Genomic DNA, 26,416 nt, shown 5'->3' on the forward strand with positions numbered 1-26,416 from the left:
AAGATATCTCAAAAAATCAATATATATATATATATATATATGTATGTATGTATGTATATATGTATACATAAAAAAGGAAAAAAAATTATATACTCAACATAGGTGAATCTTTTATAGATTATTTATTTTATAGCAAATTCTTATTATTAATATTATTAACACATTAAAATATATATAACTTGAATTGATTAGATAAAAGTATATTAAATATATAAAACTAAATATATAAATCTTACTTATATAAAAAAAAAAAAACTTTAGCACATCCCTTTATAGCTTTAGTAACAAGAAGTTCAATTTTATAATGAGGTTGTGACTTCAATTTACTTTATGGTTTGATTTGGATAGAGGAAAAATAAGAAGAAAAAACTTTTAAAAGTAATAATATTTTTTACTATTTTTGAAAGTTTTTCCTCCTACTTTTCCTCCTCTCTCTTTATATATATATATATATATATATATATATACTTGCCCAATGCAAACCAAATGTAAGCATTTATAAACTTGCCTTGTATAACAATTAAAAAAGAGAGTTACAACTAAGTTTCATGAAGAAAAATTAATTATTGTAAGGTTCATTAACAATTAATTTAAATTACATTAATAATTAATTGTGTTGTTAATGCAATTTAGTTCGATTATCAATGAATTTTATAATAATTAATTTTTTTATGTAAGATTTCAATGTAATTCTCTAAAAAATACAGTCATAAATTTCCTAAGTTATGAACAACATAATTTTTTTTTTGAGTTAGGTAAGGTTTGAGAAAATATCTATTTTTACGGTTTATAAAAAAATATACTTTACTAATAATTCCATATAAGCAAACACTTTAAAATATTGGAAATTTGAAATAAGAAATATGCCAAATTCTTATTCCCTAATTTAGATTGTACTGAATTCGGAAGGATTTATATAATATTCCCAAGATTAAGTTTCCCTCCGAATACAAAAAAAAAAAGAGAAGAATAAAATTACAATTTACTATTTATGTTTTCATTTAAATTGATAATTAATTTAACTTAAGTTATACGACTCACACACATAATAGACACTACCTCCTTACCAAAATATAAATCATTGATAAATAATTTATGATTTTTAAAAATATTAGTTGAAACCTAAATTTTTTTAAAAAATTTATTTTTTTAATTATACTCTCATTAAATATTTTATATAAGTGCCTCACTAATGGCAATTAAAATTTTAACACATCATTTTTTTCCCAAAAAAGTAATAGATGAAGTATGAGTATAATTAAAAATAAATTATAAAAGTTACTCAATATTTTATATTTTAGACTAAATAAAGTTTTTAGAAAGTGTCTTATATTGTAATCTGAAGAGAGTATATAATATATAATTAAATATTAATAATTGCTAATTTCATTTTTTTCTTTTAATTTCATAAAGGGAAAAATTTAGATTAATAATTGCCTTGTATATCCAATGTGCTTGTTTCTAATTAAATTAAAGCATGTATATTATTTATAAATTTTTTATAAGTCCTTATTATTAATACATTAAAATTTATTTATTTTGATTTAATTAGATACAAATATATTAAATATATAAAGCTAAATATTTAAATCTCATCCATTTGAAAGCTAATAACAAAAGATACTAGACATTTTTAAGAAATTATTAATCATTACTTCCTCTGTTAAAAAATATGAGATATTTTTTAAGAAATTAAATGTTAAAAAATGTAAGGCATTTTTATTTTTAACCTTTCAGGTGTAATCATTACCTTTTTTATTTAAAGTGTCCCTATTGATAATGACTTTATATTTATTATAAAGTATTTAATAAAGGTGAATATTAAAAATATGGTTAGTTTAAAAATAGGTAAGTATTTTATTAGGAGGTAAAATTTAATTAAAAATACATTACATTTTCAAATGAAAGGAATATTTATTATATACAGTACTATTATTTTATGGGGAATCTTACATAATTTTCATCAAATAAATTTGCATAATTGTAAGACAGTCTGGAGTAAATGAATCATGGAAAGCAAATAAAGAAATTTATTCATATAATTTTCCTTTATGCTTTTTTAACTTCAAAGGATATTCCAACTTGCATCCATCGAATCCACACTTAAGAGATTCCAAAAAGCCAACCCATGATTCCCCACCGTTGTGCTCATATTGTGTTGTTGACTTTTACGCAGTTTATGGCGACCTGTCTTCCTTGCGGTTATTTTCTGCACTGGTCCCCACTCTCTCCACTTTCATTCATAGTTTTCTTCTTCCCTCAAAACTTGTTTCATTCCTCATAACACTCCCCCGGTTCGTATCTGTAAGATTCCGAAACCTTTTTTTGGTTATTCCCGGTAAAGTTGGAGATTTTCTCGCTGTGATTGGGATGTGGGATCCATTTGGTTCATTGTGTGATTGGCCCATGTTTTCAGCTTTATTTTGGTTTCTTTCGCTTCGAATTTTCATTTCTGGTGTAGATGGGTCTTTTACGCTTTTCAAATTCTTCGTAGAGTTTTCCTGTACGAGTATAGTATCTCGGTGTTCTGTTTCTGAAGACATTGTTTTTCTGGTTTACTCTATTCCACTCATGCTTGCGAGCTTGAGGTGACTTAATTCAAGTTGTCAAAAGCTAGTTGTTATGGATCATGATTTTGTTTCCATTTCAGCTGATTCATTCCCATCTATTGGAATTTTTCTATGTACTTGTGAACTTGCTATTGGGATCCTATTGGGCGCAGTTCTATTCTAGTAAAACTTGTTATTGTCTTGGTATTTTGCTAAAGTGAGGCTTGTTCATGCTTCTTTCAGGATTTCTCTGGTTTTTTCTCTACTTGATAACTTTGACATCTGAGAGGAAATTCTGTACTGGGTTGAAATTTGAAGCAATGTATTTAGTTGAGAGCAAAGGAGGTGCCATAGTATGTATGCTCTTGGCCCTTCTCTTCTTGGGAACATGGCCTGCTGTTATGACTCTTTTAGAAAGAAGAGGTCGTCTTCCTCAGCATACCTACCTTGATTACTCTATCACCAATCTCTTGGCTGCTGTGATCATTGCCTTCACATTTGGTCAGATAGGCCATAACTCGCACAACGAACTGAATTTCTTACATCAACTTTCTCAGGTTTGTGTCCTTTGATTTGAAGGCTGTACAACAATAGATTGTTTGAGAAAGTTACTTTATAATGCTAAATAAAGCCACAATTGTTGTTATGCTGATGCTATTAAGATCAGTTTCTCCTAAATGTCTATTGATGTTGAACAAGACCTCTTGGTTAACAATATTTCTAAAAGTTTGGTTGATGATGGAGCACAATCACATCGTCAATCCATGTAACTAATCCCATCTTATGGGATAAGGCTTGTTATTGTTATCTTTAAAACTACTAGGCTAGAAAGAAACTTTCTCATCCTTGAACTTTATATGAAGTTGATCACCGTTGATTACAACTGGTTTGTGAACTTGCTAAGGGATTTGATGCAGGATAACTGGCCATCTGTTCTGTTTGCAATGGGCGGTGGTATTGTACTCAGCCTTGGAAATCTGTCCACACAATATGCCTGGGCTTTCGTCGGTTTATCAGTTGTAGAAGTAATCACATCAAGCATAACAGTTGTTATAGGTATCTCACTTTCACATGCACAATTAGAAACAATGATGAGAAATAGAAAGAATAGAGTAAAATGAATAACTCTTTTCACATGCACAAGCATGCTTTTTAAGAATGAAAGGTTCTATGGGCTCTGAAGGTTTTAACATAGACAAAACTGTACTTTAAGTTTTGTCCTTTTAATATTAGTAAACACTGTGTACTTTGTCATGTCACTAAATTTTGCTGTGCTGTCTTTATTCCTATTGCACAGGAACAACCTTGAATTACTTTTTGGATGACAAAATCAATAAGGCTGAGATTCTTTTCCCTGGAGTTGGCTGCTTTCTGATTGCTGTTTGTCTAGGCTCTGCTGTTCATTCATCTAACACTGCTGATAATAAAGCCAAGCTCAATAGCCTGTCAAGTGATCAAAAAGATGGAGCTATGTATGTGTTGTTTGTTTGCAGTTATAATTGGGATTGTGATTTTGCCCCTTACTGATTCATAAGTACCTTTTCAAGTTGCTTTTCATCCTACACTTTCTTCATCATTATACCTTCACCTCTTTACATACAAGAGAAGCAAATATAAAGAAAAAAGGGGAAATTTTCTATGCTTTGCTTTGGCTTTTTCCAGGGGAAAATATATAAAGCAGTGCTTTAGCTGATTTTGAGAATACTGGTTGCAGACATGCAGCATTTATCATCTTAACATGGGTTCAATGGTTGGTAGCAATTGTCATTCAGGCTTGGTTTGGATGAAGAGAAAAGTGGGAAGAAAATAGGAAGGAGAGAAATCTACGAGAGAAAATTTCCTGAAATAGTAATTTTTTTTCTTTTTACTATGTTTGGGAGATTTCTTTCCTAGTTTTTTCTTTCCCCTATTTTTCTCTCCATCCAAATAAAGGGTCGGTGTCATTTGCCAAAGATATATCAATCATTGGAACATCAAATTCCAGCTGTTTCAGTTATTCTAAATTGTGTCTTATGTTGTTTTCTTTTCTTATTTGATATTGGTAGTATTGTGCTGATGTCACAAACTTTTGTTCTTCTACCAGGAATACTTCGTCACTGACAGCAGCAACTGGAGGTAAGAAGCATTGTTAGAACACCTCTTAATTTTATGATTCCATTTATCTGACGCAATGCTTAATATTGTCTACTCTTTTCAATATATACAGTCAAATCAAATGATATAGAGAGTGGAAGTGGTTCTGCAAAGAAAGTGAAAGCAGGAACTGCAATTTTCCTTATAGAGCTTGAGAAAAGGAGATCAATCAAGGCAGGTGGCTACGTTTTGTTAAAAACAGTATTAGTTTATCTTTTGTTCTTTATACAGTTACACCATTGAGGTCTCAAGTCTCATTCTTTATCAAGTTTCATTCATGGTTATATATATTTTGTAAGATGTTGGTCTGATCTGTGACCCTTCTCCTCTAGGTTCTGGGGAAGAGCACTGTGGTGGGATTAGCAATAACATTCTTTGCTGGAGTTTGCTTCTCTTTGTTCTCACCAGCTTTCAACTTGGCAACAAATGATCAGTGGCATACTTTGAAGAAAGGGATTTCCCATTTGAGTGTTTACACTGCCTTCTTCTACTTTTCGGTTTCTTGTTTCGTGATCGCCATCATTCTGAACATCACCTTCCTTTACTATCCTGTCTTGAACTTACCCAAGTCATCACTGAAAGCCTATCTGGGAGACTGGAATGGAAGAGGTTGGGCATTCTTGGCTGGTCTTCTTTGTGGCTTTGGGAATGGTCTTCAGTTCATGGGAGGTCAAGCTGCAGGATATGCAGCAGCAGATGCTGTACAGGTATTATATTATACTCTTCATTACAGATCCACTTTTCTTTGAATCATGGGAAGTCTCTGTCAATATGAGGCCTTGTTTGGTTTTAAGAATGGAATGGAATGGAAAAATTGACTTTTTTGGATGAGAAATACCTCTTATGACCCTGAATAAGAAAAAATACTTTGTTATTGTTAAATAGTGATGATAGGGATATAATAGAGATTGCATGCTTTGAAATTTATGCAACAGAATCCCATTTCATTTCTATCAGAGAAAGCAAACGGGGCATAAATCCTGCCCTTGCCTCTATCTCTCTTTTCATTGAGTAACGAAGGCTTTATTTGGAATGGAAAGAAAATAGAAAGGAGAGAAAACTAGAGGAAAAAGACATTTCCACCCTTGTTTTTCTCTAATTTTCTGTTAGAAAGGGGGGAAACTAGAGGAAAAACTTTGTATTAAAGAGGGGAAATGTCTTTTTGTGCTACCTTTCTTCCCTAGATTCTCTCCTCCCTATTTTCCTCCCATTCAAAACGGAAGTTAAAGGCAGATCTATGCTAAGATGTCAATGTTTTCAGTGATATTTCTTTAAGTAGACCGTAGTCTTCAAAAATTGATATACCAAACCAATGCATGATGCATGGGTCCTGATAAGGACATCTTCAAGATTACTCCCAACTTATAAAACAAGCTTTTGCTTGTCTTACAACTCATGTATCCATCCTCATATCGTGAATCTGTGTGATGTTGGTACAGGCACTTCCACTTGTGAGCACTTTTTGGGGCGTTGTTTTGTTTGGAGAGTATAGAAAATCATCACGAAGAACCTATATACTGCTAGGGAGCATGTTGTTCATGTTTATTGCTGCTGTGGCAGTGCTCATGGCATCCTCAGGGCATCGTAAATGATCATTCACTCCCACAGCAACATGTCAAACACACACACACACATATATATATATTCACTACGATCATTAGTGCTTGCTTATAACTTAACTGGAAGAAACGTCCTACAAAGAAGAAAAGGATAAACGGAAGAAAAAAAAGCAGGAGCGAAGTTTTGTTTTTCTTTCTTCTCTTTCACTTTGTCTTTTTTGGCCAACACTGGCCGGCCAGCACTGTTAGAATGTTACTAGTACTTGTAAAACACGAATATTTTTTATTTAATATCGATGTTCTTTTCTTATTCTCTTCATTCCTTTTGAGCTCTTAATACTATTATTTTTGTCATTATACGAGTTCTAGTGACTTTCTTTCCAGACACACCTGAGAAGGGGAACTGGATGTGTCTGAGACGATAAGGTAATAATAACGATACAAAAAATACATTTGATTGAGGGAAGCAGTGAAGTAAAAAGATAGTGAAAGTAAAAATGGAAGCTTCGAATGGTGGTCTTTTAGTTTGAAAACGGTATGATGAAATTGATTGATACAAAACAGTAACAGGGATGATAACTGATGAGCTTAAACAAAGAAAGCAGAAACGGAAAAAGGAAACAAAAAAGAATCGCTAGAAGGAGGGCTTGAACCTCCGACCTTGTGGTTAACAGCCACACGCTCTAACCAACTGAGCTATTCCAGCTGACATGTCAACTTTATGTAAAATTATATTTATAAAACTCTTTCCAACTAAAGCTGAAGGCCACCACCAAACGATTTCTCTCCATTTAGTTTTTTTTAACTTAATCTCTACTGCATAAATAAACTATTAAATTAAATTTTAAATAATTCATATTTAATATTTGAAAAACACAATTTTTGATCCTTATAATTTTATCAAATTTTTTTTAGTTCTTATAGTTTTTTTCAGCCCTTATAATTCAAAAGGACTATATGACCTTTATTTTTTTTAGATTCCTATATTTTTCTTTTTTTTAGTAGTTTTAATCCTTATATAAATTGAAAACACTGAAAAACAATTACAGAAACTAAAAAAAAAACTTGGTAACATCATAAGAACTAAAAATTATGCCTTCCCTTAATATTTTACAAAAGTATTATTAAAATAAAAAATTAAAATAAATAAATCCAAATTTTTAGAACTTGTTTTAAGGAAAAATGACAATTAAGGACTCTTTAAGAATATTAATCTCAATTAAAGATCATAACATTTTAAAATTTCAATTAAGGACCATGTTCCTTAATTGGGATAAAAAAATGTGATTTATGAGGTGAGATTTACTAACGCTATTTGAAATTCACTAACCTAATTTGAAAAAATTGCCAACATATATTACAAAAATATGAAACCCTACTTAGGAATTGATTGTTTAACAAAAAATATCACTTGAAAATTTACTAACTCAACTTGGCAAAATTTCTAACATATATTGTGAAAATATGAAATTTCAATTAGGAATCGATTATTTAACAAAAAATGTCACTTGAAAATTCACTAACCAAACTTAAAAAAATTTAATATATAATGTGAAAAAATAAAACACCACTTGAAAATCAATTGTTTAACAAAAAGTAACTTGTCCAAATTGAGATTTTTTTGTTAAATAATCAATTCCTAAGTGGGGTTTCATATTTTTACAATATACGTTAAAAATTTTTTTAAGTCAAATTAGTGAATTCTCAAGTAGCACTTTTTGTTAAATAATCGATTCTCAATTGGGGTTTCATGTTTTCAATATATATGTTAGTAATTTTTTAAGTTGAGCTAGTCAATCTTCAAATGATGTTAGTGAATCTCATATCAAAAACTACATTTTTTTATTTCAATTAAGGATCATGGTTCTTAACTTGAATTTTAAAATTTTATAGTTCTTAATTGAAATTAATGTGTTTAGAGGATCTTTAATTGTCATTTTCCCTTGTTTTAAAATAGTTTAGAACTAGTCCATCCATTAAAAAAATATAAAGTATTTTAAATTTTTCAATCCGTAAATTAATAAGTTTTTTTAATAAAAACACCTTCAATAAATAAATCAATCAACTATTTATTTACCTTTAAGTAAAATACTATATTAAATAAAGACAAACACAAAAGGATAATATTAATTTAAAAATAATTAAATAATTTGTTAGGAATTAATTTAATTAAAAATATTTTATATTTTTAAATGTTGGGAGCATGACGGAAAAAAGATTTATAAAAAATAATTTTGTAAGTGTTCAATCTGAATCGATTAAAGTTAACTTTAATGGTTGAAATATGAGGTAAAAGGAAAGTATTTAAAAAGAGAGGAATCAATCAGTTTAATGGTTTAGATATGAGGTAAAAAGAAAGTGGACACAAATTTAAAAAGAAAGGAATCAATCAAGCACCGAAAAAAGAAATCAATCTAAGGTAATAATAATAATAATAATAATAACAACTCTAGATCAATCATAAGTTCAAAACTCACCTTAAGTATTTATTGTCTTCTTCTTCTTGTTTTTTTTTTTGGGTACAAATTGTCAAAAGTTTTCTCCCCCTTTATATGTTTTGTTTTTTTCTATTATCAAAAGGACTACGCATTTCCAGGTGGCAAAAAATGTTCTGCTTAAATTAATGGGGATTGTTGATTAAAAATTAATGAGAATTTAAATTCAAATTTAAATCAAAATGTTCATTTAAATATACAAAAATTTATAAATTTATATTTAATTCAAATTTAAATTTATTTTTTATTATAATTTATTTATAATTTTAAATTTTCTCTACGACCTTATTATTTAAAATTTTAGTTACTTTAGACATCTTGTTTTTTTTTATCATTCATACATTTATTACTCTTGTATCTTCTTTTATCTGTTATTAATTTAAAAATAGAGATAAACTCATCATTTTTTAATTTTTCATAATCATTCCAAATTTTAAGTCATCTCTTATTTTTATTTAAAAATTTTTAAACTATCAAAATATAAAATTTTAAATAGAAAAAATATAATTATTGATCCCTTATAGTTTTATCAAGTTTTACTTTTAATTTTTGTAGTTTTTTCTTTGAATTTTTTAGTACCTATAGTTTCAATAAAATTGGGTGACACTTGTTCCTCTGATCCTTAATGATGTTAAATTATATGGACTATAAAAAATGAAAATATTAAAAAAAAACTACATGAACTAAAACCAAGCTCAATAGAATTCTAAAGATCAATGATTGTATTTTTTTTTAAATATATGTATTTTAAATGTGAAATTTAAAATGTAAGATTTTAAATTTAAAATTTAAATGCAAATCCATTTATTTAAACACTAAAGAATTCTCAAAAATAAGTTGTGACGTTATGTTATGTATTATATTATTATTGATATAAAAGAATAATGAACTAATCATAAAAAATATGGGAAAATGATAGATAAATTTTTTTGAAATAAAAAAATGACAATTTGAAATATAATAATGAAGTGAAATCTTAAGGGATTTCTTTGACATCAAATTTTTGTGTAAAATTACCTTAGTGCATCTTTGCAACTAATTTTATATGATTTATAAATTTAATATAAGCATTCGCAAGTTTTATTTCATCAATAAATAAAACGATTTAGGAAATAACAACTTTATATAATCAATTTTTTCAATCACCAAAGTTCAATTAATTTTATATGATTCATAAGTTTGTTATAAATATTTGCAAGTTTTGTTCCACCAATAATTAAAATAATTTAAAAAATTATAATTTTTTATTAGCAAAGTTTAACTAATTTTATATCGTTTACAAATTTAATGTAAATGTTCACAAAGTTGGTTTCACCAATGATTAAAACAATTTAAAAAATTATAACTTTTTAAATCATAGAAAGATATTAAAGTAATTTTACACAAAAATTTAATTTCAAATAAGCGCCTTAAAACCTCATCATTATTACCACATTTTATGATATTAAATTATTATTTCTTTATTTAAGAGGAATTTATATGATACTCTTTCAAATAATAAATTAGTTGTCACGCCCTAAAAATTAGACATGATCAGCACAGGATATATGCACAAACATATATCCTTTAAGCCTTAAGCAAGAAAATTCTAATTTAACATCTTAATTTATTTAAAATAGGGTTAGAAATCATAGTAACATTTTTTTTCCATACAAACAAAAGATACTAAATTGATGCAGGGATTTTTATAGAACTTTCTCTGTAAATAAGACACCTCGAATATCTACAATAACTATTTGCAAATAAATTAATAATACGGAACTTTGTTCCTCAACAACAGGCAATCTATATAAGTTTTCAAACCAGAAGTACATCTATAGTTAATATGGAGCACCTAAATTATTGTCTCAATATAAAACATATCATTGAAAATATACATCAAAAGAAAAGACATTCTTAAAATAAATATTCACCTAATACAGTAGCCAGCCTTTCAATGATCGGCAGGAGGTTTATCGTCAACTAATGAATCTGGGACCAAAAATATTTTTTTTTCAATGAATAGCATCCCCAATAAATAAATTTTAAAGAAAGATAAATAAATAAATAAATAGATTCAAGAATGATGTAGAATAATTGAAATGAGAATAATTTTATACAAAAAACTTGCTTTTGAAATTATAATCATAATCATAATAATGAGAGTAAACTAAAATTATGTGATTTTAATTATATTTAAGAAAATAATCAATTATACATAAATAGAAGTGGTACACTTGTTAATTAAAATCATTGAAATTTTAAGTACACAAGTTGATTAAAACTTTAGAATTTTGAGGATTTAACAGAATAGATAACAAACGTGGGTACACAGTCCACGAGGGTAAATAACCAAACGCGGCTTATGCCACGAAAACAAACCTGGACACACAGTCCACGAGGGTAATGCTGACCAAGCATGACTTAAAGACACGAAACAAACATGAGTACGATACTCATGAATAACCATCCCTCCGTTCCACGTGCGTTGGCCATCACACGGGACTAGCACCTCCAATAAACACTCTGCTAGCTAGGTGAACCATGGCGCGCCAAGGGTTAATAGGACTACCGTTAGCAAGCAGTGTTGTATATAAAGTCCTTTAAAAATCACTTTTCAAACATGCAAGAAGAATCATTTTTGAAATACAATTTGCATTCTCAATACCAAACTCGCATGAATTATTTCAAATCTCAAAGCTTGCCAGAATAATATTTCATAGCTAATGTACAAGCTTGTATTAGTTGAGTAATTAAGAATTTTTGGAGTAAAAATAAACAAAGATGCCTTCATCAATTTTGAAAAATATATTTCGTAAAGAAAATACATGTATATACCATAATTTAATTAACTTCATCTTCATTCTATAATTTCCAGAACCAAAATGATTTAACTAATAAAGTACATGATAATCGTCTTAGTTGTTAAAATAATTTATTTGAAAATGTAAAATATTTCAAAAACAGACTAATTTTATTGAAAAAAAAATAATGAGATGCTATTCACTTACCTGTAGAGTTTTCAAGTGCAAATTCACTCTTTAAAGTCAAGTCCTCTTTATTCTAAACACTCTATTCAACATAAAAGATAATTCAATGATCTTTATTCAAGTTTAATAAGATGTTTTACGATATCAACAATACCATGATCGCTTAAGTTTTTGATTAAATATAATTTATGCCTCAATTACTCCAACCTCTTTTATACTCACTATATAATCCCTCTATTTAACATTGTTTCTATTCTTCTCTCTCTCTCTCTCGCTCTCTCTCTCTCTCTCTCTCTCTCTCTCTCTCTCTCTCTCTCTCTCTCTCTCTCTCTCTCTCTCTCTCTCTCTCTCTCTCTCTCTCTCTCTCTCTCTCTCTCTCTCTCTCTCTCTCTCTCTCTCTCTCTCTCTCTGAGCCAACCTTATATAAATTTACATCATTCTTGATCTCACAAAAATTTCAATATACTTTTGGCACCCATCTTACCAAGCACCTTAGGTGCATCTCAAAATCAAATGTCAAAATAATATTTAATAGATATTTCAAAGATCAATACATAAATAGAAATTAGTACTTGAATTATTAATGAAAATATTCTCTTCAAAATATCTATTCCTCATCCCAACTTCCTCTCAAGCATTTTATCAACTATCTCATATGCATCTAAATTCAAACAAATATCAAGCCTCTTCTTCCTCAATGTCCTTTCCCAAAATTTCTCAATTTCAATATTTAAATTAATCAATTTTCCTAAATTTCATCCTTTCAACTAAATTTAAAAATAAACTCAAATAAAATTTAAATCCATACTGCACCTAACTCTAAAAATCTGAAAGTTCCAACTTGCCTAAACCCCTTTGTCAATGTTCGAACATCCAGCAGCAAAGCATGTAGAAAACCACAATCTCTGAAATTTAAACACACCAACAGGACCAACAAAGAGAAGGGAGTTCGAACTCCTCACCTTCAATCAGCAGCAGAAAAAGCAAGGAGAGAAAGAGGATCGCACAACATTGAACAGGGGAGGAGGGGATTCCGACATAGCTGCAACGAGGAAGGCAAATGAGAGGCTGACGGTAACATATAACAGCAGCACCACAAGCTTCTCCAACGACCAAGCTCCTCACACAACCTCCGACACATACACCGACAGGGGACGTCGAACAGAGACATGAAGGATGATGACTGAAATCCTAAACAGTTATACCCCGAAGAAGCAGACAAGAAAGAACGGCGACGAATGGATTTCTTACCACCCTCGCCGGCGACGCTTATGATAGAAGAAGTAGGTGGAGGAAGGCCAAAGTTCTCTCATTTTCTCGGTGGTTTCTGGAGCTCTCTGTAAAATAGAGGTGCAGAACAAGGAAGGAAGGAGGAAGGTCGCACAAACACCTTGGCAACGGCGGACGGGACTCTGATGCTCCATTGCCGACGACGCGGTGAGGCAGAGGAAGGAGAAGACAAGAACGAAGCTTCTGGTCTCAGAATTCTCTCTCTCTCCCCCTCTCCCCGATGCTTCTGTGAACGCTGACTGGGGAAGGGAATAAAAATATACATGCTGCCATGGACATAATGGTGTAAAGGTTAAAAAATCAATCCCAATCCTCGTAAGGAGGATTCGAACCTGTAACTTCAGGTTAAATATCAAGAATACTTGCCAGCGAACCATCAATTTACTTTGATAAGTTTGTCTCTAATATGTATATATAATATTTATTATACCTTATCATCACTTTTCAGTTAATTAATTTATTATTTATTAGGTTATGACATTAGCATTTTATTCTTTCCATAAAGTATAAATTTTGTGGCAACAACTCTGTAACCTAGTGGTTTTAGGTTCACTCTGGCAGATGAGAAGTCGCAGACTTGCATGTATAGTCTTACTAGCTTTCAAACTAGTTTCAGCTTGCTCCATATATTCAAAGATTAAAAAAAGAAATAAATAAATACTGTCATGAAAGATTGATTCTTTACCATTCAGAAAAATGCATGTGAGGTTTTGGTAAATAAATCAGAGTTTATAATTGTAACCAAAAAAGAAACAAGAAAAAAGTGAGAGTCCATGCGAATCAGAGGCCTTAATGGGCAACCCCAAGATCCGGACGACGTCGTTTTCCCCACCTCCATTATAACTAACTGGAAAACGGGAAACTGCAGTCGGTTTATTGTACCATGCAGTGCTAAAACTGGACTCATTGATTTGATTTGGCATACGCAGAAGCATCTTTATATTCCTAAGATTCCCTATTGCTATAAACTATCCTATCATCTATCACCAGGAGAAAAAACCAAAAAAACAAAAAAGGGCCATGCTTTGGTTTTGGGGCTGAACAAAATGACAAAATAGGTAACTATCATTTTCCAACCTCAATGTCTCTCACCTCCTCCTCTGTTCTGTTTGTTTGTCTTCAAGTTTACGTTTTTCCGTGCTTGTTCAATCATAATCCTTTTTTTTTCTTTTTCTTTTTTCCAAATTTTTTTGGTGGGGTAAGGGATTGCAGGAAGCAGAAGATACTAGTAATAGTCACTGCTTGAAGTATAGCCGAATTGTCTGGAGCTGGAGCTATATTTGCAGTATGAAGATGATCTGTGTTTTATTTATTTATTTATTTATCTTTTTTGGTTTTTACTTTAACTGCTCTGAACCTAGATATTAACTACAAAAGGTGTTGTGGGTTAGAAATAATATCGCAACGGCAAACTTCTGTTTCGTTTAGATTACTTAAGACTGTTTAGCGAGATGCAATCGAAATAAAACCTCGTCTTAACTCTATAAAGCGTTTTGGCGTTCCAAGTTACAGTTAAACTGACCCAGCTAAGCTAGGAGTGTTGTTAAAATTTGAAGTATGAAATATTTGAGGAATCGATTCCTTATTTGTTTTCGGACATACCCAGTGCATATATCTTAGCTGTTACACGCACGCACGCACGCACGCACACGCACACACTCCTCTTAATATCTTTAAACTGGTTTACTTGTGTACCAGAATGGCTGAATCCACCTTAATGTATTCAAGTTGGTAGTTCACTCCAAGTTTGTTTTTCAGATAGTGGGTGGAATGGGAGAGTCCAAATATATCTTCTTGTCATGGCTTCTAGTTTGTTCAATGCCTCATAATGTATGCTCACATGGAGATCAACCTTTGTCAAAAATTGCTGTTCATAAAGCTACAATATCCCTTCTTGACCTTGCTTACATCAAAGCATCTCCAACAGTTCTTGGATTAGAGGTAAGTTTTAGGAGTGAGCTGTTCATTTTGCAGATATTTTTGGTGATCACCTAATTTTTGTCTTGGATTATCTTTGTGCATGCCATTTCAAAGATCTTTTTAGTACTGATACAGATTTAACTTGATTATATTGTAGGGGCAAGCTACAGAATGGGTAACTGCGGAATATAGTTCTTCTAGTCCATCAAATGATGATTGGGTTGGTGTATTTTCTCCTGCAAATTTTAGGTAAACCAGGATCTGTCTAATTCTAAACTTCAGCCTCAATATTCCTTGTAATTATCTTAGCATCTTCTTTTGTTCAGTTAATACTTGTTTGTGTTTCCACTGACAATAGTCATTACTGTTTTATAACCTATAGTTCTTCAACTTGTCCAGAAGAAAATCACCGGGTTTATCCACCACTGCTGTGTTCTGCACCCATTAAGGTACATGTGACATGTATTACTATTCTCTTACTGACTTTTCTAAATCACTTCAGTTGCTTCTCCAGAAACACGTTTAATATGGATGTAAGCGGGAGGTGCTAGTGAGAAGGGTGACTTAAGTCTGGTGAAATGGGGAAAAGAAGACCAAAGAGAACATTTAATGAAGTTGTTAAACGAGATTTTTCAGTTAACAATATATCCAGCATGAGCATGAGCATTTGTTGCTGCTGCTGCTGCTGCTGCTGCTTCTGTAGAAAGAAGGAAAGCATGAGCATGTGAACGTATGAAATTAGTTGTCATTGTTAAAAAAACTATTTTAACCCTAAGCCTTAAGTTGTTCAGTGAAAATCCATGATTGGTTTTAGTAACATGTTGAACACACCCCCTCATGTGAAATCCTTTTGGGTTTGAGGAGTGGACAAAAATAGAGACATGCCATACCTCCTACCACTTGTTCATGAATGCTTTGAGCCTTTAATACCTTGTTAGGGACAATTTCAACGCCAAAGTCTAATCTATAAGGTGAAGGCTCATGGTTGGTAATACCTGCGATAATCTTAAAACATATATTCTCCCTTTTGCAGTTCCAATATGCAAATTACTCCAATCCCCAGTACTTAGTAAATGGAAAAGGATTTCTGAGGCTTCAGCTGATTAACCAGAGATCAGATTTCTCCTTTGCACTATTTTCTGGAGGCTTGTCAAATGTAAGCTCATCCTCAGTTTAAATTTGTGTTTGCCAATGATTGTTAATCTTTCTGTCACATACCATAATCTATGGGCCAGTCAATTTGAAGTGGACCTCTTTTTAGCTTGGCATACTAAGTTAACAGATCCTTTCAATGGTTACTTTGTTGCTCAAAAATTCTTTTTTTTTTTCTTTGTTTTTTCCCTCCCTCCGGACCTCATTGGATTACTTCCATTCTTCTATCAATGAATTGATACTTACATTTCTGAATAATATCAGAATTTAGTGTCATATATTCATGGAGAAAGTGCGTCTTATTTTTTGTGCATAATGTAGTGGTAATGACTTTTCTTACACACATCCATTTTTTCCAAAAACTTCCTGATTTGGCTAAAGTATACTTTTAGTCCTCTAACTTTATATAAAGTTTCAATTTGGTTCCTGAATTTTATAAAATAATTTTTTAGTCCTTTGACCTAACACTGTTAGTTTCAGATGATTATATTTTGTGTTAATTATTGTTATTTTAAAAAAATTAAACTTAATATGTCAACATTTGATTTCAATATTTGAAAGTTTAATGTAAAAATTTATTGGGATGAAACTAATGATATTAGGGTATAGGACTAAAAAAATACTTTATAAAGTTAAATGACTAAAATGAAATCTTGTGTAAAGTTAAAGGACTAAATGTATACTTTAGCCTTTTGATTTTTATATGGATCAATTGAATCACATCTCCCCTGCCCCAGGCCCAAAAGTAGAGGATTTCTATGTTGAGCAATTGTTGAACTAGTCACCAAATTAAATGCCTTATAGATATCCTTATTTTGAAGCATCTTGATAGAACCATCTTATGATGATAATATCATGATTTCAATTGCTATTATTATCTCAAGACTCAAAATTAACGCTTGGTAACTGGCATATCGTTCTGAATACAAAATGATGTCTCTTTCTTCTGAGTGCTGCCTTGGACCCAACCAATTCTGATTTATGCATGTGTAGGATTTTATTTCTGTCATATAGTTATTTATTTAGACTTGTGAATTTTCCAGCCAATAATTGGATTGAATTGTTCCTTCTATAAACTCATCAATAATTTATGCCGGATCAACATAATATAACTAAATGCACTATTGTTTCTATAAATTGCATTTCAGCCAAAGTTAGTGGCAGTGTCTGATAAAGTGGCTTTTGTGAATCCAAATGCACCAGTTTACCCTCGTTTGGCAGTAGGGAAGTCATGGGATGAGGTAAAAATCCATTTTAAACCCATCATATATAAAGGATAAGTAAACTACACTAGAAATAGATATGAAGAAAGAAAGCATTCCATGCCATATCTTGTGTATTATTGCTTTCAGTAAAATCATCTCTTTTTTCATTTGTTCCGTTCGCTGTTTTTTCCCTCAACACTTCTAAAGGTGTTACTGTTTTATCAAATTGTAGTAACATATCATTTTGAGATTAAAATCAGATTACTGTTACATGGACAAGCGGATATGGGACAAATGAAGCTGAACCTTTTGTTCAGTGGGGTCCTAAAGGTGGGGATCATATGCATTCACCTGCAGGGACTCAAACTTTCACAAGGGACAGCTTATGTGGTAAGGAAATTTTTTTTCTTTTGGACTTTCTTAGTAGAGCTTCTGCTTTAAGTATATATGACTTAAGATTTGAAGTTGATGATGTTACCATGACATATGTTGCAGAAATTGAAAGATTCCAAGTGAAAAGAGAGAATAACGGGTTTTGCAGCTTTGTTTTCTGGTGAAGAAAATTTTAGCAACTTTATGCATTTTGAAAATCTTCATTTTATATTTCCCTAAATATTACCAAAGAATATAAATTTTATTTTGGAATTTTCTAGTGTCATTACAGTTTGCAAGTGCTTCAGGCTATGTGCAACGATGCCTTGCCTAAAAAAGAGTGCTCAAATTGAAGATAACTTAAGAAGTGTTTAAAATGAGTTGCCCAGATTGAAAGAAACCTAATTTTTTGTGTTTATAATTCTCATATGTGGAAAAAGGACATGTATTTAATTTAATGCGTAGCTAATGGGGAATCAATCTTAATTTTGAACACAAGCAAGGGAATCCTACAGAGTATAATTATAATATTCAATTTTGCCCTTGTATCTTGTATATTATGGACTCATTAAATGCTTTCTGAAGTTACTTCTTATGCTATCCCATGGTAGGTTTTTTGACTAGTTTATATATCTTTGTATCTCCAAATTGACCTTGTCAAGAAGCAATTTACCAAAAGCTTAAATTGTTAGCACAGGCTCAAGAAAAACTTTTCATCTCGAAACAATTGCCCTCATCTAAATCCCTTAGGGATTGAAGCTTGTGCAAAGCCCAGGCCTCTTCCTCTTACATTGTTCTGAACTTCAATTTAAAGAAGGATCAATCCTGAGGGAACTGTGAACCAAAAGCTTAAGCCTAAGGTGCACGTCTGGGGAAGGAAACGAGACATATTCATTCTGTGCTTTATTTCTTTAATGTATTAATCTTTTGGTTTGTTATGATAAATCTCCTTTGCTGAACCCTTCATGTGAAAGTTCATCTAATATCCTTCAACAGACTGCATACCCTATTATTAAGATCATCAGTTCCAAAAAAAGCCTAGGTAAGACATTATGAAAAGATATATCTATTTATTTCATAATGTGACAATGTATGTTTAATTGGGAATCAAGGTTTGTAATAGGGTAACTGGGCTATTTAATTAGGGATTTGAATAAAGTCTTTTGGGCTCATGGTCCACTATATTCCAATCCTTGATCATTAGAAATTTAGAACATTTCCTCCGGTCCTGGATATAAGGTCTAGAAGATAAAGTTGGTCTAATTTATGAGGTGGTGTGTTAAAATATCAAATGATTTTCCTCTTTTACCCCTAGAATTTTAATATTGGTCTCATGACTTGAGCCAAGGTTTTATGATCTCTTTCACAAAGAACGAAGATGAGGAGTTGTATAATTGGAATACTTGGATTTTTTTGAGCAAACAAATCCATGTAACAACTTAAATCTATGTGGAAATGCCTAAAACATCTTATAATTTGGACTGGAGGGAGTTTTTATTTTGATCTTGAGTTTAGATTATTATTATTATTATTTTACTTTTCCCTTTATTCCTCCTTTTTGTTCAGCATGGTTGGGTTGGTAGAAAATTGGTCAAAATATGCTGCTTACCACACGGTTGCATTGTCAATGTATGGTCAGGTGCACCAGCTAGAACAGTGGGATGGCGTGACCCTGGATATATACACACTAGTTTTCTGAGGGAACTGTGGCCCAACAAAATGTATATTAATCCTAACTTGTTATGGCTTAGTTTGCATTTAGTTTCTAAATTTCTATTCCTCATTCAGGATACAGGCATCCTAATACAGAGACAGACATAGGAAACATCATAGACCAGAGTTTGTCTTATTTTCTTTATCACATGTTACCTTTTCACTTAAAAGAACTTCACCCTCAGGACTCAAACATAATATGGATTTTGCAGATATGAGTACAAGGTAGGGCACAGGTTAAACAACGGTACATATGTATGGAGTCAGAAGTATGAGTTTAAGGCACCTCCTTTTCCTGGACAAAAGTCTTTGCAACGTGTAGTCATATTTGGTGATATGGGGAAGGTATGAACTGCTGTGTAAATTTTTTTTCCTGCAAGCTATATCCTTTGCAATAATCTTAAGCCCCCAGTAATTTTAATGTATACATTACGATCTCTGATGAAAAATGGAAACCTGGCTTTCCAACTCATATTCTGTAGAAAAACACAAAAAAAGCAGGAAAAACTTACCAACTATTTGAGGGGATGAACCCTCCCACAAAAATTCTCCAATTTTCTTCCAATAGCACTCTCTGCCATCACCCCCATTCTTATTCCTCTTTTTCTAATAAACTTTTTCTAAATCTGTCTCAAGACAGCCTCCACGTGTTGCTCTCTGTTCCTGGATATTTTCTCAAGCAGTTTCTTCTCTTAAGAGCCCATATTTGTCCCTTGCACAGCTCTTATGAAGTGTTAAAGCATGTGGTATCTGTTATCTTGTTCAGCTGTTTAGAATGTTTCTGCTATACAGTAGTGCCAGTTCCAAGTTTTACATAATTGCATATTAGAAGTATAATTGCTTACCAGAAAAAATGTAATGAATTCATATTGTCTGTAACTCTGCATTCATCAATTTTGTGATCCTTAGTTGTTTAATTGTGCATTTCCTTTACCCTGCAGGAGGAAGCAGATGGTTCCAATGAATACAACAATTTCCAGCCTGGCTCACTTAACACAACCAGGCAGCTCATCCAAGATTTAAAGAACATTGACATAGTTTTCCATATTGGAGATATATGTTATGCAAATGGGTACCTTTCTCAGTGGGATCAATTCACAGCACAGGTGGAGCCAGTTGCATCAGCAGTACCTTACATGATTGCAAGGTTTGTCACAACATATCCCCATTGAAGGTTTCTTGTTGGAGTCATTTCATTGGTTTTATTTCCTTACAGTGGAAATCATGAGAGAGACTGGCCAGGGACAGGGTCCTTTTATCAGAACATGGATTCTGGTGGAGAATGTGGCGTATTGGCAGAGACTATGTTCTATGTTCCAGCTTCTAACAGGGCCAAGTTCTGGTATGTCAGTTGGTATTTCCATTTAAGTTCAAGTAGGTCAAACTATTATAATGCCATTGTCAATGTATTATGATTATAGTTTGTTTAATAAATCATGGTATCGTTTTTATCGTAGAATCAACCCGTAACATGTACTTTTAACTAGGCAAATTGTATTCATGACAAGATTTTGGAATGCATTTCTTGAAGTGTTTGCTGTTAGGTTCTTTTGTAAGAAAACGTGGACTGTTTTACAAATCTATAGAACATCAACTCCTTAAATATGCATTTGTTTTGAAGTAATACTGATATCAATTTGGAAGACGAGTCAAGCTTATTTTCAGGTAGATTTGCCATGGACAACAGGGTGACAGTATATGCTCACACGCACACGGACACCCAGGATGAGATAAACAAAATTGATTTAAGGCATTTAGTTTCCATTGAATTGGGAGAATAATCAGATAAAAAGGGTATTTATTATTTAGAGAGAATGGCATAAATCCTGAAGGAAAGAAGTAATGACAATTAGGTTTCTAACAAAAAATTTTTTTGAAAAATAAGTTGTAAATATTAATGCCAACAATTGCAAACATGAATCTCAAGTACAAGCTGATTGTTGTATTTAAAGTTTAAATATCTTATTTGCAATTGAAATTTTTGAATTTATCATTGTTTGAATTAATATTTATAACTTATTTTTTTTCATAAAATTGTCAAGAAGAATCAAGTTTTAGGCTGATTGTTGAACCAATGTTTCTTTAAACGCCCAGTGAATTCTTATAAGAAAATGATTCATGTGCCATAAGAACTAAATCTTTTCAAGTTCTGTTCATCATTGGCATGATGTTAGACTAAACCAATGTATGATGAGTCTGTGCTTCTTTTACTTGCCAGTTCCCCCTTATCAGTTTAAGCCTTTACATTGATCTCTCTCTCTCTTTTTTTTTTTTGGCAGGTATTCAGTTGACTATGGGATGTTCCGGTTCTGTATTGCCGACACAGAGCATGATTGGAGAGAGGGCACAGAGCAGTATGAGTTCATAGAACATTGTTTTGCATCAGTGGACAGACAGAAACAGCCATGGCTTGTGTTCCTAGCACATAGGGTGCTTGGTTATTCTTCTTGTATCTGTTATGCACTAGAAGGATCATTTGGAGAGCCAATGGGGAGAGACAGCCTTCAAAAGCTGTGGCAAAAGCACAAGGTGGACATTGCCATCTATGGCCACGTCCACAACTATGAGAGGAATTGCCCCATATACCAGGTTAGCTCATCCGTCTGCTGTTTTGCACTACACATATATTCATGAATAAATTTATTTAGAAAAAGATTACTGAACCAAATTAATTCTGGCGAGACATGTAAGCATGTTTAGTAGATATGTAGTAAGACTTCTGCACATTTTGGAATGTCGAGTTACATTTTACATGTCACAGACACATTCTCTTACTAGCAAATAACTTCCCATCATATGTTGCAACAGAGTATCTGCACCAGTGAAGAGAGACAACACTACAAGGGACCCTTACATGGGACCATCCATGTGGTTGCTGGTGGTGGAGGAGCAAGCCTCTCAACATTCACTACTCTCAAGACCAAATGGAGTATCTTTAAAGACTATGATTATGGGTTTGTAAAACTTACTGCATTTGACAGTTCAAATCTCTTGTTTGAGTACAAAAAGAGCAGGGATGGGAAAGTCTATGACTCCTTCAGCATATCAAGGGATTACAGAGACATCTTGGCCTGCACAAAGGATAGTTGCCCAAGTACAACTCTAGCATCTTGAATGATGAAATGGCTGGATCAGTTCATATATGACACGTTCCAACTTGTTATAGCAGTGGATAGATTTTCTTGTATCAATAGCAGATGGATGTATCAGGGCTAACCTGTCCTAATCATCATCACTGAGTTCCAAGGCAAACTTGGGTTTGCTAGAATATACAATCCAGTATACTATTTACTATTTAGAGCAGGTCGCAGATTAAGCTGGAAGTACGTTCTTGTTCCTAAAATAGAATAGGAAGGAGAAGTATAGTAATGCACATCCAATTCCAGTAACTACCAAAACCCAGTGAAATCCATATGGATGGTCAAATACTGTAGCCTCAAAATTCATTCCAAAAACTGCCGTCACAGAGGCAAATACTGTAGCTAACAATGTAGCTGCTGTTAGAAGCAACTCGAATTGTATTAGTTGGTTCTGAATATTGCCCTGTCATATACACGAAGTGTGAACCCTCTTTCGAAGATGTGCATGTATTGTGAAAGAGACCAAAGGAATGCACAGCAGAATGCTAAAGTTGTCAATCATGGCTTACCAATTTTATATTGATGAAATCTTCGGTGTCATCAATATATTCTTTGAGCTGCATCACCAACAAAAGAAAAAAAATATTCTCAGCATCTACACAGCACGCTACCTAAATAATAAAATATGTATATCTTGGACAATTTTATTTTTGCATCGGCCTTGACATAAGCAAAAAAAAAAAAAAAACAAAACAAAACATAATACTCATTCGCAGAAATCAGAAACCACAGGAACCAAGATAGTCAGGCACACAAGTACTTTATTACACAACAGTTGATTGGCCAAAGACAAGCCTTATGAGTATTTATTACAAAAATTATGAAATCCAGAATAGAGATACTGCAATTTTACAAGATGGATAAACTTAAGAACGACAAGAAACTCATATCTTACCGACAATAAATTATTAAGTGTGTTATCAATGACCACAAAGTATGCTTCAAGCAACATTTCAAGTGGTTCAATCTTTTCTCCGTCATTAGATGAACCAGCAAGGCTGCCGTATTTACTTGAATTTCCAATGCTGCTGAAAGCCCTTTGCAACATATCAGCGCCACTCAAAGTTCGCTCCGGTGAAGCTGGAGCTGATTTTGAAATCACTGTTCCAGATCCTGATATATTCATCTGAAGGAAGAGGTCACTTAAATGGTAAGTATCCGATTGTCTCTTCTTCTCAGTCAGGCACATCTCAGCCATGTCCCCATCATCATCCATTAAATGTTCTATTTCATCACGAACCTGGGAATTGAACACGGATTACAAGTTGCAGGCAACAGAAAGCAAATCAAATTCAAGGGTAAGAAATTTGTCCTCATCAACCTTTTGAACTCGTTGAGTCAATGTAAGGAGGTGTCCTTTAAATCTTCGAACGCGTTCTAGATTAAGAGTACTGATGGATGAGGCTAGCTCATCTAGTACTGGATATATTTCCATTTCTAGTTCCTTCACCTATGAAATCCAGAACCTTCTTAATGTAAGTTGTAGATGAAATTTTGTCACTTCAATCAAGCTGGTAAATTATAACATTTACATGCTAGCAGTGACAGTAGTTTACAAGATTAGCAATAGCAACCAGGGGAACATTACATGAATCCATTTGTGACTGCCACTTCTTGCCTGTACAGTGTTAAGGACTTCATAACAGACAAGGACAGAACACAAAGCAAAGATCTTGAATAAAGTGAAAGGAACAAAAGAATAAAGACAATAAAGAACATTCAATAATAGTTTTTCTGGGTTATCTAGAGGTACAGGTCAATTCACCTGAGCATCCAGAGAAGAGCAAGTCAACTCCAGAGCCAGCTCCAGTGCCCTGAGCTCAAATGGAAGATCATCTGTATGAAAAAGGCAACATGGTAAGAAATTTCATGCACTTGCTAGTTGCTACCTCCATCAAATACCCTATCATAGAATGGATTGTAGGAAACATTTGCCTTTAAGCAAGAAATCAAACGTTCCAGCATCATTTTACTTCTATTGCTGATAGTGCTATAACAGATATGACCATGTGATAATGTGATAACCCTGTTCATAATTTTTCCCGACTAGTCTGCTGCACCCAAATGTCAATATGTTGCAGCAGAAAGAGCCAAACCCTTACCAGATTTTTCATTCTGAAGTCGATTGCATAATTCAAACTTGTACTGACCAACACTTCCATCTAAGGAGTTCATTAGAAAAACCTCATCAGCAGTTATGATACACCAGATTTGTTCAAGGTTGACCACAATCGCCTTCTCCCTTCCTAATATGGTAGAAGGATAAATGAACATAGGATCCAATAGTCGGAGATCTCTGGAAGGCAAAGAGCAGCATCTCATAACAGTAGCCTTGTCAAGTGTCACAGTCTTTGAATTTCCATCCTGATAAATTTTTATCCAAGAGCGACTCCCATGACCTCTTTTCTTCAGTCCTGTTAAATTAGACCCATGATTCGCATGCACAATGAAGTTAGACCTTGCACTACCGTCATGAGATGAGGCAAATTCAGGTTGATGGGATTGATAAACCTGGCCTTGTATTTCTTCCATTGGATTTTCCTTTTACAACTCCTTTCACAGCTTATCTGATGTGTGTTTGGCTAGGGTAGTGCCCATTTTAGTCAGTACAAAATCAGTAACACATTAATTTTTACCCAAATCTACCAGTTATGTGACCCATGTCTTGTGCACTTATCAATTTGACACCTAAGATCGAAATACAGGATTGAAACAATATGGTAGTTAGTTTAAGGAATTAGGTTAAAATAACCACTAAGTATAAGAAACCAAAAACAAAAAACATAATCTCTTTAACTAACTGCTGGAAAGAAAGCGGGGTCATGTACTTTTACGAGCTGGTGAATCTAAGGAAACATTTCATTATTTACCTAGCCAATTAATTTCTCAAAAAGTTCAAGAAAAGGAGGGGGGATCAACAGCGGAGGAAGAAGTAACTAAGACTCGGTATTATCAATCCGAGTTAGCTCATACACTTCTTTTGAGATGTTGCAAAGTTAACAATAGCCAAAATTATGGAAAAGCAAAACAAAAAAAAAAAAGAAAAAGAAAATCTATCATGAACAAGGAACCCGTATTAAATTTCATTAGCATCGACTAATCGTGAATGTTCTATACCTAGAGTAACAATCAGCTTAACGACTAGTCATACAAATGAAGTAAGTTCGATTCTAAATCGTTGAAGGAAACCGCCGACACCCAACAAATCCTAAATTTCACAATTTCCACATCTATCGTCCTTTAATTAATTGTTTCAAACAAAGAATTGTGTAGCATGCATCACAATGCTTTCATGAATCCAGCAGATGTTGATGGAAAAAAACAGAGGAAAAGACGCAAAACGCCGTAAAAATGAGCACCAGTAAAGCAGCGAGAAATCAAAGAAACCGCAGAGAAAAGTTCGAAGTGAAAATAGAACTCACCAAGTAGTAATTAACAAACACTAACAAGTAATAAATTACCTTCAAAAAAAAAAGGCAACTTCGAAATTGAATTGCCTGGATGATAATAAAACAATTGATAATAATTAGTATCTGAAAGTGCAGAAAGCACAGATTGTACTTCTCAGTTTGGCTGCTTTGATATTTTATGGCGTGCGGATGGCCTCCGCCGCGCGCGTGGGGTGATGAAGCTTTGAAGCGAGCCTCGAGAAGACAGGAAACAAAATCTTCATAATGTTGTTTATTTTTTAAAAAAAAAAATCTTCACAACATTTGAATTATTTGGCAAAAAAAAAAAGGAATTTATTCAATCCTATAAACAAAAAATTTATATAATATAATAATTTAATTAATCCTCAAAATCTAATTACAAGATTTTTTTTCCCAAAAAAATCCAATCACAAGATTACTTCCCCTCCATGGAATATTTTATAAATAGTTAAACTATTCTGAAATGACATTAGATTACTGTCAGAAAA

At 32.5% G+C, this 26,416-nt stretch overlaps 4 protein-coding genes and 1 non-coding gene across 13 annotated transcripts; 2 read left to right on the plus strand and 3 right to left on the minus strand.

The window, feature by feature from the left end:
* The first annotated feature begins 2,187 nt into the window (after positions 1-2,187).
* Positions 2,188-6,560, plus strand: LOC129322808 (ureide permease 1-like). Of its 4 annotated transcripts, none has more exons than XM_054969209.1 (8): positions 2,188-2,304; positions 2,793-3,106; positions 3,467-3,605; positions 3,847-4,021; positions 4,633-4,664; positions 4,756-4,856; positions 5,015-5,389; positions 6,122-6,560. In XM_054969209.1, the coding sequence occupies exons 2-8, from the start codon at positions 2,870-2,872 to the stop codon at positions 6,272-6,274; spliced, it is 1,212 nt and encodes a 403-aa protein (XP_054825184.1). In that variant the 5' UTR covers positions 2,188-2,304; positions 2,793-2,869; the 3' UTR covers positions 6,275-6,560. The 4 variants fall into 4 exon arrangements, with proteins under 4 accessions (XP_054825184.1, XP_054825186.1, XP_054825188.1 ...); XM_054969211.1 differs by having other exon boundaries at positions 2,265-2,338; XM_054969213.1 differs by having other exon boundaries at positions 2,276-2,294.
* Positions 6,561-6,873: 313 nt separating this feature from the next.
* Positions 6,874-6,947, minus strand: TRNAN-GUU (transfer RNA asparagine (anticodon GUU)). The gene has a single exon. It is a non-coding gene; the product is annotated as a tRNA-Asn (tRNA).
* Positions 6,948-10,456: 3,509 nt separating this feature from the next.
* LOC129321318 (uncharacterized) lies at positions 10,457-13,282 on the minus strand. 3 transcript variants are annotated; one of them, XM_054967051.1, is made up of 3 exons: positions 12,957-13,282; positions 12,668-12,888; positions 10,457-10,707 (listed from the first exon to the last, which is right to left on the minus strand). In XM_054967051.1, the coding sequence occupies exons 1-3, from the start codon at positions 13,127-13,129 to the stop codon at positions 10,670-10,672; spliced, it is 432 nt and encodes a 143-aa protein (XP_054823026.1). In that variant the 5' UTR covers positions 13,130-13,282; the 3' UTR covers positions 10,457-10,669. The 3 variants fall into 3 exon arrangements, with proteins under 3 accessions (XP_054823026.1, XP_054823027.1, XP_054823024.1); XM_054967052.1 differs by lacking the exon at positions 10,457-10,707 and adding an exon at positions 10,892-11,248; XM_054967049.1 differs by lacking the exon at positions 10,457-10,707 and having other exon boundaries at positions 11,967-12,888.
* Positions 13,283-14,021: 739 nt separating this feature from the next.
* LOC129321315 (probable inactive purple acid phosphatase 1) lies at positions 14,022-22,653 on the plus strand. Of its 3 annotated transcripts, none has more exons than XM_054967044.1 (14): positions 14,022-14,053; positions 14,199-14,280; positions 14,754-14,936; positions 15,073-15,164; positions 15,298-15,364; positions 15,949-16,071; positions 17,216-17,308; positions 17,533-17,662; positions 19,284-19,365; positions 19,570-19,702; positions 20,299-20,504; positions 20,574-20,699; positions 21,637-21,946; positions 22,166-22,653. In XM_054967044.1, the coding sequence occupies exons 3-14, from the start codon at positions 14,766-14,768 to the stop codon at positions 22,469-22,471; spliced, it is 1,839 nt and encodes a 612-aa protein (XP_054823019.1). In that variant the 5' UTR covers positions 14,022-14,053; positions 14,199-14,280; positions 14,754-14,765; the 3' UTR covers positions 22,472-22,653. The 3 variants fall into 3 exon arrangements, with proteins under 3 accessions (XP_054823019.1, XP_054823020.1, XP_054823021.1); XM_054967045.1 differs by having other exon boundaries at positions 14,038-14,053; positions 14,208-14,280; XM_054967046.1 differs by lacking the exons at positions 14,022-14,053; positions 14,199-14,280 and having other exon boundaries at positions 14,798-14,936; positions 15,315-15,364.
* On the minus strand, positions 22,064-26,144 carry LOC129321317 (magnesium transporter MRS2-5-like). 2 transcript variants are annotated; one of them, XM_054967047.1, is made up of 7 exons: positions 25,959-26,144; positions 24,600-25,185; positions 24,263-24,333; positions 23,819-23,947; positions 23,393-23,737; positions 23,007-23,054; positions 22,064-22,900 (listed from the first exon to the last, which is right to left on the minus strand). In XM_054967047.1, the coding sequence occupies exons 2-7, from the start codon at positions 25,027-25,029 to the stop codon at positions 22,670-22,672; spliced, it is 1,254 nt and encodes a 417-aa protein (XP_054823022.1). In that variant the 5' UTR covers positions 25,030-25,185; positions 25,959-26,144; the 3' UTR covers positions 22,064-22,669. The 2 variants fall into 2 exon arrangements, with proteins under 2 accessions (XP_054823022.1, XP_054823023.1); XM_054967048.1 differs by lacking the exon at positions 25,959-26,144 and having other exon boundaries at positions 24,600-24,911; positions 25,009-25,943.
* Positions 26,145-26,416: the final 272 nt, after the last annotated feature.

The sequence above is a fragment of the Prosopis cineraria genome, unplaced genomic scaffold (assembly GCF_029017545.1).
Source record: "Prosopis cineraria cultivar Desert tree isolate PC_DT_omini unplaced genomic scaffold, ASM2901754v1 PC10, whole genome shotgun sequence".
In the NCBI taxonomy this organism is placed as follows: domain Eukaryota; kingdom Viridiplantae; phylum Streptophyta; class Magnoliopsida; order Fabales; family Fabaceae; genus Prosopis; species Prosopis cineraria.

Coding starts and splice junctions, on each gene's coding strand:
- LOC129322808 (XM_054969209.1), top strand. CDS start 2,870: ATGTATTTAGTTGAGAGCAAAGGAGGTGCCATAGTATGTATGCTCTTG. Junction 4,022..4,632: donor GATCAAAAAGATGGAGCTAT/GTATGTGTTGTT, acceptor TTCTTCTACCAG/GAATACTTCGTCACTGACAG. Junction 5,390..6,121: donor CAGCAGCAGATGCTGTACAG/GTATTATATTAT, acceptor ATGTTGGTACAG/GCACTTCCACTTGTGAGCAC.
- LOC129321318 (XM_054967049.1), bottom strand. CDS start 13,129: ATGGAGCATCAGAGTCCCGTCCGCCGTTGCCAAGGTGTTTGTGCGACC. Junction 12,889..12,956: donor AAGCGTCGCCGGCGAGGGTG/GTAAGAAATCCA, acceptor TTAGGATTTCAG/TCATCATCCTTCATGTCTCT.
- LOC129321315 (XM_054967044.1), top strand. CDS start 14,766: ATGGGAGAGTCCAAATATATCTTCTTGTCATGGCTTCTAGTTTGTTCA. Junction 19,703..20,298: donor TATTTGGTGATATGGGGAAG/GTATGAACTGCT, acceptor TTTACCCTGCAG/GAGGAAGCAGATGGTTCCAA. Junction 20,505..20,573: donor GTACCTTACATGATTGCAAG/GTTTGTCACAAC, acceptor ATTTCCTTACAG/TGGAAATCATGAGAGAGACT.
- LOC129321317 (XM_054967047.1), bottom strand. CDS start 25,029: ATGGAAGAAATACAAGGCCAGGTTTATCAATCCCATCAACCTGAATTT. Junction 23,055..23,392: donor CACTTAATAATTTATTGTCG/GTAAGATATGAG, acceptor TTGGTGATGCAG/CTCAAAGAATATATTGATGA. Junction 22,901..23,006: donor ATTTCATCAATATAAAATTG/GTAAGCCATGAT, acceptor TGTATATGACAG/GGCAATATTCAGAACCAACT.